Raw genomic sequence first — 20,599 nt, 5'->3', positions numbered from 1 at the left:
TTTGAATGTTTGTTGACTTTAAATATGTTTTTGTTTTTTTTTTTTTATGTTTTAGGTCACGGCTTATGGTTGAGCGGCCTGAAAAATCCTGCATTCATTATTCCTGATGGCACTTCCCCTGTCTTAGCTGGATTCTACTTGTTCTGGACCATGATCATAGTCCTGCAGGTAGTGTAAGGGAATCTTGCTCACTTCTATATCGATAAAGAGCTGTCTGTGTCTATCATACCTTGAGAAATGCAGCAGAGCAGGTGTGCCCAGATTCCTCCCAGTATGGGTAGGGGTAGTCATTGCTTTTATTCTAGACACAAACATGAGTGAAATTCATGAAATGATGTTGAACCAGTTTCCTTTTGGGCTTTATTCAAGGTTTATGTTTTTCTTTTGTTTAGGGCAAAAAGAAGGAAGGGTTAAATTAATATAGGACTAATACGCCAATCTTTCATCTAAGCCACTATTATTATAATTAAGTAATTTTGATCTATAATCTGTATATCTATAATTATCCATAATAATAAGAATCAATGACTTGGCTAACCGCTGCATCACCATGCGAAATACCACTGTGGCCTCACACCTCTGCCACTAGCGTTTGAGTCTCCACCAGGGTTCTGTGTATGGAGTTTGCAGGCTCTCCCCATGTCGTCGTGGGGTTTCCTCTGGGTGCTCCAGTTTCCCTCCACAGTCCAAAAAGTTGCTGATGCTGATTGGAATGACCAAATTGCCCATAGGTGTGCATGTCTATGTGACTGGTGTGTGTGATGGGTTGGCGCCCCATCTTGGGTTGTTCCCTGCCTTGTGCCCTGTGATGGGTTGGCGCCCCATCTTGGGTTGTTCCCTGCCTTCTGCCCATTGCCTCCAGGATAAGCTCCAGACCCCTTTTGACCCAGCACAGAACAGGCCTTTACAGAAAATGGATAGATGAACTTTGGTATTTCAATACTGGCTTTTAGGCACCATGAAACATCATAAATTTATTTTTTCCTGTAAAGATAACAGCAAGAACACTTTTAGTTAATGTTCACAGAAATCAGGGTGTATCAGATTACATTCCGTATTTAATCAGCATCCATATACAGTAGATTGACTTTACATTTAGCTCTGCCTTTAATGAGGCCAAATCGCAAGACCTTTGAGATGAAACCTCTACTTTTCATCCCAACCTTCCCCCAACAGGTGCTGATTCCCATCTCCCTCTACGTTTCCATCGAGATTGTCAAGCTGGGTCAGATATACTTCATCCAGAATGACGTAGACTTCCACAGTGGGCGCCTGGCCTCAGGTGTCCAGTGCCGGGCACTGAACATCACAGAGGATCTGGGCCAGATCCAGTACGTCTTCTCCGACAAGACCGGCACGCTCACAGAGAACAAGATGGTGTTCTGCCGCTGCAGCATCGCGGGCGTGGAGTATCCTCACGAGGACAATGGTGAGCTCACAAAAGCGGGAGGTTCTAGGCAGGTGTGGCTGCCTGTTATTATGTTATCAGAGCAAACACAGAATAACAATGCAAAACTGAAAAAGTCCCTTTGGTGACCAAAGGCAGAAAATATAAGAATACCTCAGTTTACACTGCACTTCACATAAGAGCAAATCATCACACCATATGAACTCAGTGAATGGCATGAAATGCTCTAGATATCTGAAATGTACTGTGTCTGAAATATGTGAAATTGCAGTTCAGCATGGTGTCTTCTATTCCAGTAAAACAGCAGCAAGGCCAGTGTTTATATTTAGAAACGGTTAGGACATGAGAGGGGTGATAATGGATAGTCACCCCCCCCCCCCCACACAACTAAGTAAGCAGAGAGCTGGAGGACAATGTTTGATTAGAAGACCTCTGCAAAGCCATGGGTGCAGGTTAATAAGCCAAGCAGTGTCCTGGTGTTCTGAGGTATGGAGGATCCCAGTGTAGAGAATATAGTTAGTTTAATTGGTGTGTAACTGCTTGAGGGCCAGGAAAGCTAGTTAGACTGTGTTCAAATCAGCATATATTTTATCTCAAGGACCTTGGTCTCCCACCTCCAGTCTTTGCAGCTCCCAGCGTGCAGTATCTCCCGTGATTCCTGCATTGGTTAGTCGTGGTGTTTTCTCTGTTATTTTGGGCATCTTTATCATGGATGTTCCCTCCATCGTCCATAGTACTTTGTCTTGACACTCTTCTCCAAGGCTACAGCTGTATTGGGGTGGTGTTGCCTGGCCAGTGGTCTGTCAGGGTGTTTTCAGCAACATGAGATTGTGGCCATGTCTTCCAGCACAGAGGCTGGAGCTCTATCGTGATCAGGACTGTGACGACGACGACGACGACGACTGCCATCCTACAGTGAAGGTGAAGTCGCGGTCCAGCCTCAGGTCGCTCAGCTGCCGCTCTCTGAACTGCAACCACAGCTCAGTGTCCCTGCACACCCTCACTGGCTGTGAAATTGAGCCCGGCCTTCAGACGGAGCCTCTGGATGGAGCTGCCCCTCGCCAGGTAGCCTTCAGCAGTCACATGGTACGTCCCCCCAAACCGCACCGCTCAGCAGAAACAGACCATCCTTTGGCCCCAGAGACATGGGAGTCGGCCTTTGACATCAACTCAACATGCTGGAAACCTCTTCGGAATTGGCCTATGCAGTGATCTCATACGGATCTTCACTGTGTTCCCAGAATACATGTGGCAGTACAACCGAGTTTAGCAGTTGTTTAAGAGTTTAAGTCGCTGCCAGTATGATTAATTTTACTTTCTGCCTGCTTATGTCAGCTCGTGTAGAAAGTGTTGTCTCCTTCAATATAAATAATCCTGTATTAACTTTATAAATATGCAAGTGGTCTTGTCAGCATCCAGTGACCTTGTCAAGGCCTGCCTGAGTTTAACTTCCTGCTTAGGAAGCCCAGGGAACACTGTGTAAACTGCCATAAAGCTGCTCAAGCACCAAGCCTTTGGCGTAAATCTAGGGCCAATCAAGGCCGACAGATGATCGGCTCCCGTTGATGTGAGCATTTGCACTGGAACACACCAGCACGACTAGAGAAGTCGGTTGACATGCAGCCCAATCAGAGATTTGCAACTAGCTTACACCCGGCCAAACTGCCAGTGGGGACCAATCATGTCCAACACGGCAGAGCGACAGGCAGCCACTGACTCTCACTGACACCCCAACAACTTCCGATGGCTGAATATCGGCTTGGTTTGTCCAGGCTTTAAGTAAAGCCTGTGCTTTCATTTATTCTCTGCAAAGAATGCTGCCTGAAATTATTATATTATGACAATTCTGAAAATATTTGTCCATTCCCCAGGGGGGATCATTTGGCCTTTTTCTAGTTTTCCCCATTTTCCTTATTCTCCTTATTGTCGGTGGCTCCGACCAGGAGAAGGACGTCATCCCTGATCCGCAGCTCCTCCACAAGCTGGCTCAGCTCTCGTCTCCAACACTCCCTCTGCTGGACAGCATGGGAGACGCATCCCAGGAAATCCCTTACATTATAGACTTCTTTCTGGCGATGGCGCTGTGTAACACTGTGGTAGTGTCATCACCTGGTCTGCTGCGACGTACCACAGTAAGTCCCCACCCTCCACCTCTGTCCAGAGATTTTCCATCTCAGACTATAAATTCCACCCAAGTTTTGCTTTACATGATTTTATATGCTTCAGGGGGTAATCATTGCTAAAAAAAAACATTATTAAAATAATGTTCACAGAAACTTTGCATGCTAGCGTCTTGGGTGGTGTGTGGATCAGAAGGTTGCAAGTTCAAATCCCATAGCTGGCAAAGTGATGTCACCTTTGGTCCCCTGAACAAGGTTCTTAACCCCCGATTGCTCCAGAAACTGGCTGATCCTGCTTTGGATGGAGTAAATAAAAAGGAAATGTAATCATTGTGTTAAGCTGGACCATTGGAGCAGGTGCCTGTTGTTTGCTTTGCAGAATCTGACACTGGAGGTCCCTCGCAACCCCATCCGGGCCCTGGAGGACATCAAGCTGCTCTTTCCTCGTTTTGGGGTCCCCCGCTTTGCGTCGCTCTCTTCCCCAGGGGGGACTGTATTGCAGGCGACGGAGAGCCCCTCGAACTTTACTCAGAGACTGCTCTTCCGGATGAAGGGTTCTGCCTCATCCTTTGCTCTGCCAAAGATGGATATAGGAGAAGGGGAGGAGTCTCAAGTCAGAGACCCCAGTCCAGCTCAGGAGGAACTGGGTGCCCTGGTTTCGGAGGCAGCTGAGGCGGAGCCCTGGCTGGAGGTGGAGTCTGGTGGGGACAGCGGGTTGGACCAAGACGAAGTGGAGGAGCTGATGTACGAGGCGGAGAGTCCGGACGAGGCAGCGCTGGTCCATGCCGCTCGGGCTTACAGGTGTACCCTGCGGGCCCGGACCTCAGAGAAGCTGATAGTGGATCTGCCAGGACTGGGCCACCTGACGGTGCCCCTGCTGCACATGCTGCCCTTCGACTCCCTCCGCAAGAGGATGTCCGTTGTGGTGCGGCACCCTCTCACCGGCCAGGTGGTGGTCTACACCAAAGGGGCCGACTCGGCCGTCATGGACCTTATCACCACACTTAAAGGTACCGTTTAGCTCGATTTGACCTTATTCATTTACATGGAAGATAAAACTTAATAATCATTTGACAGCCTTCTCAAAGATTCTTTTGTGTAACAGCCTTCTAGGTCCAAAGTGTAAGAATATCTATGTGGAAGGCCTCTATGCTGTTTACTGTACAGTCTTTTATCTTCAATAGGTCTGAAGTCATTCCATAATATATGTCTCAAACCTGATTTGTTAGAAAAGCCGAATGATATGTGCCTTTCTTGAATTTAGCATGTAATTGTTACCTTGCTCACCTTTCAAAGAGATAATAATGGTTTTGGGGTCCGCGATTGGCACCAGCTACATTTTACATACTTCCTGTGGTGACGTGGTGGCAATATAAAGATGCCCATCAGATGTGAAGATCCAAATCAAATGAATTATTTTCAGTTAGTTGCACTGGGGTCTGAGTCTCCCCCAGGGCTCTGTGTGTGGAGTTGGCATGTTCTCCCCGTGTCTTTGTGTGGTTTCCTTTGGCTGCCCTGGTTCCCCAGCCACTTATCCTGGTCAGGGTCACAGCTAAGTGGGAATTTATCTCAGGCAGCGCAGGGCACAGTCCTGGGGAACAGCCTGAGTGTGCCAGTCCATCACGGGGCACAGGGCTGGGGAACAGCCTGAGTGTGCCAGTCCATCACGGGGCACAGGGCTGGGGAACAGCCCGAGCGTGCCAGTCCATCACGGGGCACAGGGCTGGGGAACAGCCTGAGTGTGCCAGTCCATCACGGGGCACAGGGCTGGGGAACAGCCCGAGCGTGCCAGTCCATCACGGGGCACAGGGCTGGGGAACAGCCTGAGTGTGCCAGTCCATCACGGGGCACAGTCCTGGGGAACAGCCTGAGTGTGCCAGTCCATCACGGGGCACAGGGCTGGGGAACAGCCTGAGTGTGCCAGTCCATCACGGGGCACAGGGCTGGGGAACAGCCTGAGTGTGCCAGTCCATCACGGGGCACAGTCCTGGGGAACAGCCTGAGTGTGCCAGTCCATCACGGGGCACAGTCCTGGGGAACAGCCTGAGTGTGCCAGTCCATCACGGGGCACAGGGCTGGGGAACAGCCCGAGCGTGCCAGTCCATCACGGGGCACTGGGCTGGGGAACAGCCCGAGTGTGCCAGTCCGTCACGGGGCACTGGGCTGACGCACACTACAGGCGGGGTCGGGAGCTGCCGGCATGGGGAGTGGAGGCCGCATTCAAACCTCCAACTGTAGGGGGTGTGAGCCAATCGTTTGGATGCTTTACATTTGTAGGCTACACCCCTCAGAGTCCCCATTTTTTTCCAGTTATGCATGTTTCAGTTACCAGTTATATTTTAATATATTAACCTGTATTATGCTTGGTGGACAGCTGGTTAATCACGTATTTCCTTAGAATCAAATAGTTGATCATATTGAATAACTGCTTATTTAGGAGACGCTGAAGCAGCGTGTTCTGCTAGCTAGCTGACGCTGTCCGTTTCCTGCCTCCAGACGACAGGCAGGCTGCAGGAGGGCTGCGACACATCCGAGAGCGCACTCAGCTCCATCTGGACGACTACGCCCGCCAGGGACTTCGAACCCTGTGCATAGCCACAAAGGTACCGCTCTACGCTAAAAAAAAAAAAAAAAAATACATTAATTTAGTGATCATTGTTGGCACACCGCAGCACAACAACGAAAATGTGTCCATATGTGATATAGGAGGGGGCAGCTAAATCAGCGCCCGGGGAGCAGTACCTTGCTCAGGGCACCTCAGTGGTGCCTTGCTGGTCGGGGATTCAAACTAGCAATCTTTCAGTTATAAGTGCACTTCCCTAACCATCAAGCCACCACTGCCCATGGTATGAAGCGAAGCATATGAAGTGAGACAGTTTGGATGGGAATGGTCATGGTAGTATGGCTGCTTGGATTGACCCTCTGTGTTTGTAGGTCCTGGAAGAGGAGGATTATGCAATGTGGCTGAAGAGACACAGCTACGCGGAGACCAGCATAGAGAACCGAGAGGAACTGCTGCAGGAGTCTACATGCGAACTGGAGACCAACCTGACCCTGCTCGGTAATGGCGGGAAACCTGATGCTACAACTGAAAGCAGTACTAGTCAAAGCCCATGTGGGCCCCTAGGCAAGCTTCACCAGTGACCCCCCAGCTCTTAAACGGCGCTGCCGGAAATGGATGGATGTCTCTGATTTCTCATGTGCAGGAGATGCATGGCTTGCGTGTTTATTATTAAAGAAATTCAGCTGTTTCTCTTTAAGAATCTAATAAATATGATTAAAGCATAGAACCAGAAACCAGTGCAGATATTCACACCAAACTGTCTCAGATTGTCAGGCCAGGCAGCCAGATAAAGCAGCAGAAATGGGGAAACTTCAGGCTCCTCCTCCTTCCTCTTCTGGTACTGCCTTAATCTTCTGCCCAGCTCACTTACTATTACAGCATGATTCTAATTAGTTCTCCTGGCCCTAATTAGATGAGGTGTCCTTGGCTGAGCTCCTTACTTTCTGCACTGTTAAATCTCAGTGACGCGTGCTGGCTGAGCAGAAGCAGAATGTGTCTGGAAGCTGATTGTGCCCCTCCCCCCCCACCCCCCCTTTCCAGGTGCTACAGGAATCGTGGACCAGCTGCAGGAGGAAGTCCCAGAGACCATCGAAGCGCTGCAGGCAGCTGGGATGAGGGTCTGGGTCCTGACCGGCGACAAGCAGGAGACTGCAATCAACATCGCTTGTTCCTGCAAGCTGCTGCGGGAGTCAGACAAGCTGCTGACTGCCAACTGTGCCAACAAGGTCTGTGTGTGTGTGTGTATGTGTGTGTGCGTGTGTATGTGCGTGTGTATGCCTGTATGTGTGTGTGCCTGTATGTGTGTGTGCGTGTGTATGTGCGTGTGTATGCCTGTATGTGTGTGTGCGTGTGTGTGTGTGTGCGAGCAGGTTTACCTATCCTTATGGGGATACAATGTCCCCATAACGTGATTATTATTATAGTTTTTTTTTCCCTTATGGGGACCGGTTTCCTGGTCCCCATAAGGGAAAACTCTATTTTATAAAAATCGGTGACTGCTATGAAAAAACTAAAAATGCAAAAACTCTTGTATTTTGTTTGGTTACTTATGGTTATGGTTAGGGCAGGGTAGGGGTTAAGGTTGTCATAATTAGTGTTAGCATTTTTCCCATTGAAATGAATGAGCGGTCCCCATAAGGATATGTTTACCCTACATGTGTGTGTGTGTGTGTGTGTGTGTGTGTGTGTGTGTGTGTGTGCATGTATGTGTGTGCGTGTATGTGTGTGTGTGTATGTGTGTACGCTGGTCTTCATGCACATTTCTATAGCGATCATAAAGCTTTTAAACACTGTAAATGCACTAGCCTTACATGCTAAAGTAAAAAGAAACATGCACAGACTGCACACATGCAGTGTATGTAGTAGTTAAGTGTGTTGTTAAGTGACCCCGAATCCGAAGCAGCTGTGTGGTGTGAGTGGCTCTCTGGATCAGGCCTCTGTGTCTGGCATCAGAAGTTTGCCTGGTTAAATCCTGTGCTCAGCTTTGGGCCCTTGAGCAAGACCCTTAACTCCAGTCATTCCAGGCGTGCTGGATAAATGCCTGACCCTGTGCTCTGATTCCAAGCGTCAGGCTCACGTGTATTTGTGTGTGTCTTGAATAACACAAGGATGTGCGCAAACTAAAGAATTCCCATGTACCTGTACTCATACTTGTACAAATGGTAGAAAAAATATAATTTCATTTCAGTTCAAAACCTTTGGGCTTGTTAGACGTTTCATTGTGCCTTTATAATTACTGGCACCTATTGCCTAAAAGATGTGTAGACGTCCCAAAAGGCCATTGTACTTGTAAAGCATTTAGCGGAGGTGGAGAATTCAGGTCCAGAAAGTAAAACTCTAGACCAAGATTTTGTTTCAATCAACCAGTTGAGTACTCTGTAACTGCGACCCTGTATGTTCAACTGGTTGGTTGAAACAAAATCTTGGTCTGGATTTTTACTCTCTGGTCCTGAACTATCTACTACTGGTATTTAGCATGAACTGATCCTACAGAAAGACACCTCACATTTAACGTCAGTGTGACTGAAGGTACTTGCCGTTCTCATTGAAGGTGCTGGCAGGTTAAACACCAACGCTGCCTCTTTCATCGTCTTCTCAGGAGGCTTGTGAAGTCTTGCTGGCAGACCTGTTGAAAACTGTTGAGGATGGGAGGGGCACTGTAAGCGGTTTCACGCTCGTTATCGACGGCTGGACGCTGGAGCTGGTGCTGCGGGGGGGCCAGGAAGATTCCTTCCTGAAGCTGGCTGGGTGCTGCAGGGCTGTCATCTGCTGCCGCTCCACCCCCCTGCAGAAGAGCCAGGTGGTCCAGCTGGTGCGGGATAAGTTGGGGGTCGTGACCTTGGCCGTGGGTAAGCCCTGACCCCTTCCCCCCACCCCATGACTAACGGCAGTATGCAAAAGTCTTAGTAATGAACATAAAAGGAAACAATTTAGTTATGTTCTTAACTGAAGAGCTTACCACCAGTCTCCGAGCTAAATTCTTTTAGTTACCCAAAATGTCCCCTTGGGAGACTTGAATCCCAGAGGTTCTCTGATGTTTTCATTAGTGCTGTCGTATGTCTGGGCTGGACACCCTTGTTTTGACTACAAATCCTTTTCCTACTCCACAAAGAAATTTCTGAGCATTTATGAACTATTGTAGTTCTTATTGCTATAGTATTCATTCCCTAATTCACAGCCGGACCTAATTAAAGTACGTATTACGTGGCACAGTCAGGCAAATTGCCAGCTCCAGATATTTCACTATACCAGAAATCTTAACAGTGCCAGTTGCTTTACATAAAGGGTTAGATAAATAACGTGGCATCCAAATGATTAATTGACGATCGATTATTTGGCATTTAAGAATTTAGTTCATCAAAATTTCCAAACTAATTGAATAAATTGCAAGTCTCATTTTCGTAAAGTCATGCATTTTCGCAACATCAAGTAAGCCTACTCTTTTTACTGTCTAGTTGTTCATAAGCTCTGCGCAGAACCTACACCTAGTCTACACAAGTGGCGTACATCATTGTGAGCGTGTGTGCAAGCTGCGTTGCCGCAACAAGTACTTAGATCTCTGGGGTGGTCCACATAGATCGTATGTATATCTATTGTATAAATCTGGCTTAGTTATGATAGTTTGCAAATCTTGCTATTCATGTATACCTGGGACATCGATACCCGGCAAACGGGTATTTTCAGCAGCTGGACTTTACAGTAAACAGACTGAGCACACGCCTGGCACCAGAGCATACTGATATGTTGAACTTTTTGAATTAAAAACAAATAAATAGGTTAGCCTTTATCTGTGGAAGGGCTTTATAAAGTTACAGGTCAGACCGTTTCAATTAACAGCCATTGTGTTTCGATTTTATATCAACATAGGTATGTGGCATAAATAGTCTTTTAGGGAAATCTTCATAAGCTTGTACTTGTGCAGATGCGGCCATTGTTAGTATACCTAAAAGCTGAATGGAAAAGGTATTTGTTCAATAAAGTCCTATATTGAACAATGTACTACTTGCATGTTGAATGTCAATATCGTGTATGTGTGGAGGGGCGAGGTCGGAGGTTAATGAATAAGCGATTAACGTTAGTGACTGTTGTTCAAGAAAATCCCTTTAAATTTACAAGCCGAATCCAAATTGCCGTGTACATGACTCAGGAGTTGGAAGTAGGTCCTGTTCTCACAGTTCACTTGTGTGTTATCAGACTTGCTGACTTACTGACTTGGTTGCATCATGCTGCAGGTGATGGTGCCAATGATGTAAGCATGATCCAAATGGCAGATGTGGGAATTGGAATTTCAGGCCAGGAAGGCATGCAGGTGTGTAGAATCCCATCCTTCATTACTACAAACCTCTAGAGAAGCGTCAATAAAGTTTGAATTGGGATGTTGCCTGAAATGATCCCTCTTTGGAGAAAGACATCTGTTAATCATCCAAGAAGCTACTGAAGTGAGCAGTCTGTGAATAACTGGACTATATTCACAAATCGGACACCTTGATCATGTAGAAGTAGCGGTTCTGATCTTTGTCTCCTCTGCTCTAAACCCACAACACTTATCTTCTAAAAGTCTGTGTGAAGAAAAACTAGTTTAGATGACAGGTGAAGAGTTAGCAGTGGATATTTCTGCTTTACCTATGCATTTCTCCCGATATACTGAATTGAAAAACCTACCATCTATGGATGGATGGATGGATGAGTGAATGAGTAAAGAAATGAATGCATGCTAATTTAGTAAGGAGTCTAAGGCCAAGATTGGTACTCCTGGAATAGGAAGCTCTAAACCTCTGGTACTTAAGGGCCAGAGTAGGTTTTGAACATCCTTCCCACCAAGGAGGAAGTTGTAATTCTGTCTCTCTCCATCCAGGCCGTGATGTCCAGTGACTTTGCTATCTCCAGGTTTAAGCACCTCCGTAAGCTGCTTCTTGTTCATGGACACTGGTGCTATACCAGGCTTGCCAACATGATCCTCTACTTCTTCTACAAGAATGTGGTCAGTACCTGGATTGAGCACTAGACATCAGATGGCAGCATTGTTTATCTTTTTTATTTTTTGCAATATGTGTGAAGTTCGCACGCTCTTCCCCTGTTCACGTGGGTTTCCGCCGGGGGCTCCGGTTTCCTCCCACAGTCCAAAAGCGTGCACAGTAGGTTTATTGGCGACACTAAGTTGGCCCCTTGAGTGTGTGCGCCCTGGTGTTTTGGTGACTGCCCAGGGTTGGTTCCTGCCGACACCCATTGCTCCCGGGATGGGCTCCGGTCTCCCCCGCGACCCCTGTTGGGATTAAGGGGTTACGGTGATGGATGGATGGACTTGACTTGACGAGAGTCTGCCAGTTGTTGACAATGGGTCTATAGGATCTTCTCTACTTCTTATTATGAATAAATTGTTAAACTAGCATGTTATTAGTATACCAAGAGCCTGTATCATGAAGCAGAATTTCTTATCTGGCATGATAACTTGTCGGATTTAATGTACCCCAGTGTAAATAGACTTTATATTTATTCATTTATATTTAGTCCAGATGACCTTAAACCTGACAAGCTATCCTGCTAAGCAAGTAATCCTATTTCTTGATACAGGCCCCAACTCAATTTGTCAGGTTGATATTAAGTTTAAGTCACAGTTTAAGCTTCTTTAACCACATGTACTCTTATGTCTCATAGGCCTACGTGAATCTCCTTTTCTGGTACCAGTTCTTCTGTGGTTTCTCAGGCAGCACCATGACCAATTACTGGGTTCTCATCTTCTTCAACCTGCTGTTCACCTCTGCCCCACCGCTGCTGTATGGCATCCTGGATAAGGATGTGTCTGCTGATATTCTTCTGCAGCTGCCTGTCCTCTACCAGGCAGGACAGGACTCTCTGGTGAGGAACATTTCAGCTGATATCAGCTTACTAACAAATGCTGCAGATACAGCCATACTAATACACTGGAACAAAGGGTAACTCTTAACAGTACAGTAAGTGCACCTTCAGAATGCCTTCATAATGCATTCATAGAGCATTCATAAGCAGCATGTAAGTATACCTTAGAATCCTAACATACTTCAACGGTTTTAATAACAAATAGTATATTATTATACTACTATAATGCTTGTTATTATTATGTCATGTTTGTTATTAATGTATAATAAAGCTGATAAGATATATCAGGATGTTATGGTATACCTACACGCCGCTTACGAATGTTCTATGAATGCATAATGGCAGTGGCAATAATAGTGACAGTAGTGGCTTAATGGTTAGGGAAGCGCACTTGTAATTGAAAGATTGCTGATGCGAATCCCCAACCAGCAAGGCACCACTGAGGTACCCTGAGCAAGGTACTGCACCCCGGCCACTGAGTTAGCTGCCCCCTGCTATGTCACGATGTCACATGTGGGTTAAATGCAAAGGACACATTTTGTTATTGTAGACTGTGTGTTGTGGTGTGTCAACAATGGCCACTGATCAGCAAATTCTAAAAAAATGAAGGTGAACTGAATGTTCTATGAATGCATTACGAAAGTACGGTAACTGAATAAAACGACTAATAAAAAGGTTTAATCTGCTAGTAAAAAGGTTTAATCTGCAGGTAAATCTGTTAGTGGAGCAGAGAATTTTTGTTTCATTTTGCTCTGGCACATTTTCAGACTTACCTGCCTTCAACTTTCTGGTACACCATCCTGGATGCACTTTACCAAAGTCTAGCCTGTTTCTTCGTCCCTTACTTTGTGAGTACTGATTGGTCCAAAGAGTGCCTCCGCACCTGTCACTCATCACAGCACTTGGTATTTGTTTGAAGTAGAAAGCAGGGATCAAAAAAGAAGAATTGCAGTAAAATAAAGGCAGGACAGCTGAGCGCTGAGGTATACTGGACAGCATTTTTGAAATAGCATTTATTTTTGTTCATTTTTAAAAATGAATATGCAATTATACATGAAATATAAAATAAAATGTAAAAACAATATAAAAACACAAACTCACTGTTGGATATAGCAGTATGCCATGGGAAGTTAACTTCATTAGCCTTGTGAGTAATGCAGTTTTTTAACTGTACAGTAAAACGATTAAAAGCACACAATGTATATGGGAATAAAAATGTAAAACAAGTATGGGTCTCCATTGTAGTTGTTGTAAAGGGGAAATATTTTACAAAGGCTTTTGCAGTTGCCCACACAGTTTACCATAGTTCAGTAGCATATAACATGCAAGCATTGATGAATTTTGGTAATATTGCTTCTAACTGGATAGACAAAAGGAAATAGCTTTCTGAGAGACTGTTTTACATTCTGTATGTTTCTTGTTCCTCTTTGTTGCGCTGAGCAGTATGGGGCGCCGTTTGTAAAGTTACGAAACATTTTTGTACTTGCCACTTTTTCAACATTTAGTGCAATTTTCTGACATTTATCTAAATGTTTAATGTAAAAGTTAAATGTAAATATAAATCTAAATGTTAAATGTAAAAGTTCAATGCAAATATAAATCTAAATGTTAAATGTAAATCTTAAATATAAATATAAATGTTAAATATAAATGTTAACATATCTAAATGCTAAATGTAAATCTAAATGTTAAATGTAAATGTTAAATGTAGACTCTAAATGTTGAGAACGTATGCAAATTAGCCACGACCATTTGCATAGAAATGGGCGGTAACGATGAAATTAGCCCGCTAAGTGGTTGCAGGTTAGGGGCGATTGAGGACAATATGGCGAATTCGGCTCACTTAGATGCTATAGAACGCTGCATTACATGGCGTTGCTTCACAGCCGGGAGCAACATCATCTGCACTTTCCACTGTAACATCGGTAAATTATGAATGTTTAATGGGCCGAGAAGGGGATCAGTAGTATCGTATAAATTGGCCTTAAATATTTCCCGCCATGCTTTAGCTGATGGCGGCAGCTCGTAAGATGCTGCTGCTGAACATTTTGTTCGGAAATGGCAAGAAAGCACGTTCGCGTCAGTATTTACCGACATGCGAACGAGCGACGCGTAGCAGTGACGACAATCTCAATGGATTACGGTCCTCGCGATTGGACCTGCCGTTTTGCAAGCGAACCACTTTTCGTCGTTACCGCCCATTTCTATGCAGATGGGCGTGGCTAATTTGCATATGTTCTTAACATTTAGAGTCTACATTTTACATTTAACATTTACATTTAACATTTATATTTACATTTACATTTAACATTTAGATATGTTAACATTTATATTTAACATTTATATTTATATTTAACATTTACATTTAACATTTAGATTTATATTTGCATTGAACTTTTACATTTAACATTTAGATTTATATTTACATTTAACTTTTACATTTAACATTTAGATATAAGTTAACATTTAACATTTAGATTTAACATTTATATTTACATTTAACTTTTATATTTACGTTTACATTTAACATTTATATTTGACATTTACATTTAATATTTATATATAGACATACCATTTATATTTACATATGATGAACAATTGTGCAAATAATCTACACAGCAAAAAATATGATGATCCACAACACCATTGACTTCTAGCTAAATGTCAGAAAATTGCACTAAATGTTGAAAAAGTGGCAAGTACAAAAATGTTTCGTAACTTTACAAACGGCGCCCCATAGAGGAGAGCTCCCTTGTCGATTTTTGTGTTTTTCCATTACTGTTTTAGGCATATGCTGACTCTGACATCAGCGTATTTTCCTTCGGGACACCTATTAACACTTCCGCCCTGTTCATCATCCTCCTGCATCAAGTGATCGAGAGCCGGACACTGGTGAGCAGAGCTTTCCGGCCCACAATGTCTCCGTGCAGACATTAGCGTGATCGCCAGACAGGAATTTGCATTGCAGTGAGGGCCAGTTAGCATTACATTGTGCTTATAGTTTTGTGGTCGCAGGTGCTGAGGTAGTACAGTCGCCCATCAAATTGGTTCCAGGACCCTTTTCCACGAATGCTCAAGTCCCTCATATAAAATAGAATAGTATTTGCATGTAACCTATGCACATCACCCCATATTCTTTAAATCAGCTATACATCGCTTACGATACTTAATATAATGCAAATAACAAGAGAACTCAACAGCCAAATAAATGACTTGATAATGTAAAATAAAATAGTTTTTTCTGTCTGCACTCTAGACTCTTGATCATTTTCCGCATTTTAACCATCTTCTTTTGGTAACAACACAATAAATCAGTGTGGGTAAACCACACTGATTTCCCCACATGTAATAAAAACCTGTTACTTTTTACCTTGTGGGGACTTTTTTTTGATCCCTACAAGGGAAAAACTCAGTTTTCAAAATCAATATCAAAGTCTGTGCTTGCCGTCAATGAAATAATATAGCCCAAAGTCCCGTATCTTTGTTTGGTTGCTTATGGTTAAGGTTTGTTTGCACTATGTATTTGTATCTGTGCATTTTATGTGCCTCGCTGCTGGATGCATTAGAAATTTCCCCCGGAATCCTATAAAGTTTCTGTAATCTTATGTTGGAATTTCTCCTATTTAATCCCCCTTCCTTTTTCTTCTGTACACCCTCCCCCCCCCCCCCCCCTGCCATTTAGACATGGATGCACAGTACAGTACTGCTGGGCAGTGCCCTCCTCTACTTTGTGTTCACACTCGTGTTCAGCAGCACGTGTGTCACCTGCAACTCCCCCTCCAACCCCCTGGGCATCGATGTGCGGCACATGTCAGATCCGCTCTTCTACTGCGTGTGTGTCCTCACGGCCGTGCTGGCACTGCTGCCCAGGTGTGTACCCAAGAAAAGAGTCCACACACACACACACACACACACACACACACACATATATACCCGCACATAGACAGATGTCATTTTGCCTTAAAGTTATTTCCTCACTCTGGTCAACCCTGTAATATGAATGTAGAGCAAATAAAGTTTTCTAAATTCTTAAAGGGAAATGATAGACTAAAAGTGTTGACTCCTCAATGAATATGCTGTAGGAGCACCTTTAATAGCAATTTTATCATTGGGTCTATATGCATAAGGCACTATTCTGTGCATTTTGGGCATTTGCTATGACAGTGAACTCTGTCAAGCCTAAAAGGCAGTTGTGGCGAACAGCAGCTTTCAGTTCGACTTCTTTTTCTTTAAGCCACTACAATGTAGCCTTTGTTTTATCCCTTTGAGTGTTTTTTGTTTGGAGACTGTATCACTGCCTTTCGCCAATTCCTGGAGCCGCAACGTTCTATTTAGGTCTCACGAGAGCGTAAAATCATCTTCCGCTAAATGTCTTCTGCCAGACTTGGGCAGATCAGAGCTAATATGTGTCCCACCTCTTACACAATGGAGTCACTGTTGGCCTGTGAACTTTACATATCCCATAGATGTCTTGTCTCCATGACATCTGTGCTTCTTGTACAGATCCTTGGCTTTCTGAGCATTGCTTGTTCTAGGCTGTTTCACAGTCATGCCTAATTTTCCTCTGTTATGATGGACTGGGCTCTACAGCATATTCAATACCTTTGAAATACTCTTATATCCTTCCTGCGATGGATAAATTTTCCTTTTGTGTTCTTGAAGTAGAATATTTGTTTCCTCCCAGAGACTGATGTGTTTAAGATGAAATCATGTTTGTTGTGAATTTTTCTTTTTGGATTCCTGAAGATTGTTTGTTTCACCAGAAATTAACAGCAAAGGAGGGGGTCTAACACTGGCAGTTTCAATTTGTTGATTTTAGTAAATTGAGAAAAGATATTTGTGTCTTGGGGCGGCATGGTGGTACACTGGTTACCACTGTTACCTCACACCACTGGGACCTGGGTTTGAGGCTCCACCTATGGTTCCACGTGTGTAGAGTTGCATGTTCTCATCATGGGGTTCCCTCTGGGTGCTCTGGTTTCCCCCCCCCCCCCCCCACACTCCAAAACCATGCTGAGTTTAATTGGAGTTACCAAATTGCCTACACGTGTCAATGGTGTGTGAGTGTGCCCTGTGATGGGTTGACACCTTATCCTGGGTTATACCCTGCCTTGTGCCCATAGGCTCGTCACCCCCTAAAGCCCTGAGTAGGATAAGGGGGTACACAAAATGGTTGGATGGACATACAGCATGGTTTTGTGTATATGTGTGTGTGTGTGTGTGTGTATATGGTCCAGGTATACCTTACCTTGATGAATACCTGTTTTTTTTACCGTATGGGAAAACTCTATTTTATAAAAATCTGTGACTGCAATGAAAAAACAAGAAATGCAAAAAGTCTTGTATTTTGTTTGGTTTCTTATGATTATGGTTAGGGCAGGGTAGGGGTTAAGGTTGTCACAGTTAGCATTAGCATTTTTCCCATAGAAATGAATAAGTGGTCCCAAAAAAGATATGGTTACACGACTGTGTGTGTGTGTGCATGTATATATGTATATATTTGCAAATTGCAGCATGGTTCTTCTCTGCTTCTCATTGATGAAGGGCTTCTTCATTGCTTTATGGGACTTTAGTCCTGCTTCTAGAAGCCTTATGTGAACTGTCCTAGCAGTGCACTTCACACCTAAACTTAACGTTTCCCATTCCTTTTGAAGGTCACTTGGTTTCATCCTACAACTCATGAGAAATTGTTGGATAAGTTAATGGCCATCTCTGGCATTGGAAAGTCGCTTCCACCCTTTACCTGGCTGGTTCCCAGTGTCTCTTTCTTCACATTGTTCTTGAGTACTGCTGTCTTAGAAACATTGAGCCTGGAAGCAGCCTACATCTCAGCATAGCCTTCTGTCAGCAAAATCAGGATTAAACCAGGATTTAAAAAAATGCAGATTTTAATAAAATATGGAGTGGTCTCTTAATCTTTTCCAGGGCAGTATGTTTTGTTTTATATGGAAGAATGGTTTCCTCTGTCATTCCATGTTGTTATATAATAATGCCTTATGTAGTAAGATATAATGTACCCCCACACAAACAGCGGCAGTCTACCTCCACATGTCACTTAAATGGTTCCTGGACCACGACAGCACCTGCTGAAGTTCTTCAGGAGCTGATTTTAAAACGGCAGCATTTGTCATTGCAGGATCCTGTACCGCAGCATCAGCAATAGCATCTGCCCGACTGACCTGATGAAAGCAGCCCAGCTGGACAGGCTGAACCCTGAGGAGCGGAAGAGGAGCATTCAGCTCTGGAGAGCCAATCAGCTGGCAGCTCTGGAGAGCCAGTCAGGTGGAGGCGGGCCCCTTCTTATTAACCCGGAGGATGAGGCCATCAAACAGAGTGGCAGCACTACAGACTCTGTTGTCTCCTGATCTCAGCAGAGACCCAGGTCTTGAACCAAACACTACCTTTGCTGATCTGAGAGGCACAGCAAATGACAGTATTCTGATGGCCTTTTCTTGAGTGCTAAAGACTGACCTAACCCCAGGTACTTAAGGGACTGGCTGACCCTGCTTTCTCAAATGCATGACGCTTTGGGTAAAAGCTCCTGGTCAATAAATGCAAATGTGTTATGCTACATGAGACGTTTGTTTCCTGTAGCCTGAAACTGGCAAGACCACACAACCTTCATTTATGGCTTTCAAGAGTCGATATATTTGAAAGGCAGTCTTTACTGGGAAACTCAAAATGCTTGTCTTGAATAACTATATGACTGTGTCATGCAGCATTTCTGAATACACTGAGTGATTGACTTGGTTTCTGTGTATTCGTAAACACCAACTTTTGCCAGAAGTCTTTCAATTACATTGTCTAGTGCAGGTTCACTATAATTGTCAGCATAGCTGACAGATATTTGTGTAGTGATGTGTGCCTGAAATGATATAAAATGTTACAATTTTGTCTCCTACACTGCTTGTGAGGAAGCACTTCAGACAAGACACAATGCATTATTTAGAGATTTTGGTGATAGATTTCAGAGAAAAATTATCTTAGGCTGAATCGAATCTATTGCTGCATTTTTGTTCTGCTGTTGTAACTGGCTCAGCTGGTTTTCATAAGTTGGACAGTACATTAATCAGTACAGGACTTTACCTTTTTCTGGGAAGTTGCTCAGTGTGTGCTTGTTGCATTCTACAGTGATATGTCATTAGATTTACTGATGGCATTGTTACTTGATGAACTAGTCTGTCCTGTTTTGCACAAATTCTATTAATGACATCATCATGATACCTGGTGATTTGTTTACAAGCCATCTGACAGTTGTCTAATATATTAGCAGCCTCAATACATGTACTTCTAATATCAGAATGAGTTCTTTTAGTGTGCTCTCTTCCTGCATAGGTGATGGATGTGGCCTTATGGTCAGCTCATGGGAGTTTTACTTACACGAAAATGTTCTGAGTGCAGAAGGAATAATGATTGGTTCAGAGAGATAACCAAACAGACTGTAGAGGAGGTGAGCCCAAGCAAGTAGAGTAGGTAAGACCAACCAATCAGATGTTTTGGTCCTGCTTCCTCTAGTTGCTTGGACCCACCTCCTCTACAATTTGATTGGTTATCTCTCTGAACCAATTATTGTTCCTTCTGCCCTTAGAACATTTTTGTGTAAGTAAAACTCCCATGAGCTTGCGTTCATGCAATGCTTTCATAAACATTTTTGTATTGTGCAGATAAAGTGTGGAGGCAGATTGATCTCACTGTAATAAATGAGCATTTTCTTATTGTTTTTGTAGCTTGATTTTGAAACAAGAATTTGATACAATGATGAATACATATGTAAGGTATGCATTGCACTTCTATACCACTCTGTAAACATTGCTGCAGTAAATCTTTTGTACCAATCATTGTAGATTGTGCAGGTTAACTCTCACTGCACTGTACCTCTTAGGGGTATCAGTGTGTATTCCTATAAACCCAATCTACACTATAAAATTTTGCAAATAAATCTTTAATATAACATTGGTGCTTTTTTGGTCACATATATCTTTATTAAACAGGCTTTCCTTCAGAACACTCATTAAGCACATCCCTGTTGTAATACTGAAGATTGAGGGGACACTCACGGTGGAGAAAAATTAAAAAGAGGAAAAACTGGTGGTCATCAGATGAAAAGTGGTGAAGGATTCAGCTCTGGGGAGCCAATCAGGTGGCAGCAAACCTTTTATAGGGACGTGGAGGATGAGGCCCGGGGTGTTTCTCGATATGCTTACTTGATCATACTTGTGCTTTTGTGTACGCATTTTACGTCATCTTCCATTACCGAAGACCAGTTCCAATATTAAGAATACAAGTACATAGGATGGTAAAAAGCTCCAAATGTTGGTCACGCTCTGCTCCAAATATCAAGGATACATCAGTTGCACCCTCGCGAAACAAGACTGATTCGATGATTGTGCCCCAAGCTCATTCTTAGGTGGCAAGTTAGAAAGATACGTTTTGCCAAGGCAAGTACTATCTTTGCATTCTTGGTATTGAGAAACACCCCTTCAGACAGAGTGGGAGCCCCACAGACTCTGTTGTCTCCTGATCTCAGCAGAGACCCAGTTCTTGACCCAAACACTACCTTTGCTGATCTGAGAGACATAGTCAGTGAGAGGGTTTTGATGGCCCTTTATCCAGTGCTAAATCATATATATATATATTAGGGGTGGAGCCGAA

General features: G+C 44.0%; 1 protein-coding gene across 2 annotated transcripts in view; it reads left to right on the top strand.

The window, feature by feature from the left end:
• atp10d (ATPase phospholipid transporting 10D) overlaps positions 1-19,898 on the top strand; it is a 34,853-nt gene extending 14,955 nt beyond the window's left edge. For both annotated transcript variants that reach the window (XM_072706957.1, XM_072706958.1), the window contains exons 8-23: positions 56-168; positions 1,177-1,429; positions 2,256-2,494; positions 3,352-3,540; positions 3,908-4,538; positions 6,025-6,131; positions 6,463-6,589; positions 7,133-7,317; positions 8,691-8,940; positions 10,324-10,400; positions 10,947-11,072; positions 11,747-11,947; positions 12,715-12,795; positions 14,735-14,839; positions 15,630-15,817; positions 18,084-19,898. In XM_072706957.1, coding sequence (XP_072563058.1) covers positions 56-168; positions 1,177-1,429; positions 2,256-2,494; positions 3,352-3,540; positions 3,908-4,538; positions 6,025-6,131; positions 6,463-6,589; positions 7,133-7,317; positions 8,691-8,940; positions 10,324-10,400; positions 10,947-11,072; positions 11,747-11,947; positions 12,715-12,795; positions 14,735-14,839; positions 15,630-15,817; positions 18,084-18,312 — 3,101 coding nt within the window. In that variant the 3' untranslated portion in view covers positions 18,313-19,898. The remainder of the gene's footprint in view (positions 1-55; positions 169-1,176; positions 1,430-2,255; positions 2,495-3,351; positions 3,541-3,907; positions 4,539-6,024; positions 6,132-6,462; positions 6,590-7,132; positions 7,318-8,690; positions 8,941-10,323; positions 10,401-10,946; positions 11,073-11,746; positions 11,948-12,714; positions 12,796-14,734; positions 14,840-15,629; positions 15,818-18,083) is intronic.
• Positions 19,899-20,599: the final 701 nt, after the last annotated feature.

The sequence above is a fragment of the Paramormyrops kingsleyae genome, chromosome 25 (genome assembly GCF_048594095.1).
Source record: "Paramormyrops kingsleyae isolate MSU_618 chromosome 25, PKINGS_0.4, whole genome shotgun sequence".
NCBI classification, from domain to species: domain Eukaryota; kingdom Metazoa; phylum Chordata; class Actinopteri; order Osteoglossiformes; family Mormyridae; genus Paramormyrops; species Paramormyrops kingsleyae.
Note: the sequence above shows the minus strand (reverse complement) of the source record. Positions and strands in the feature narration are given on the sequence as shown.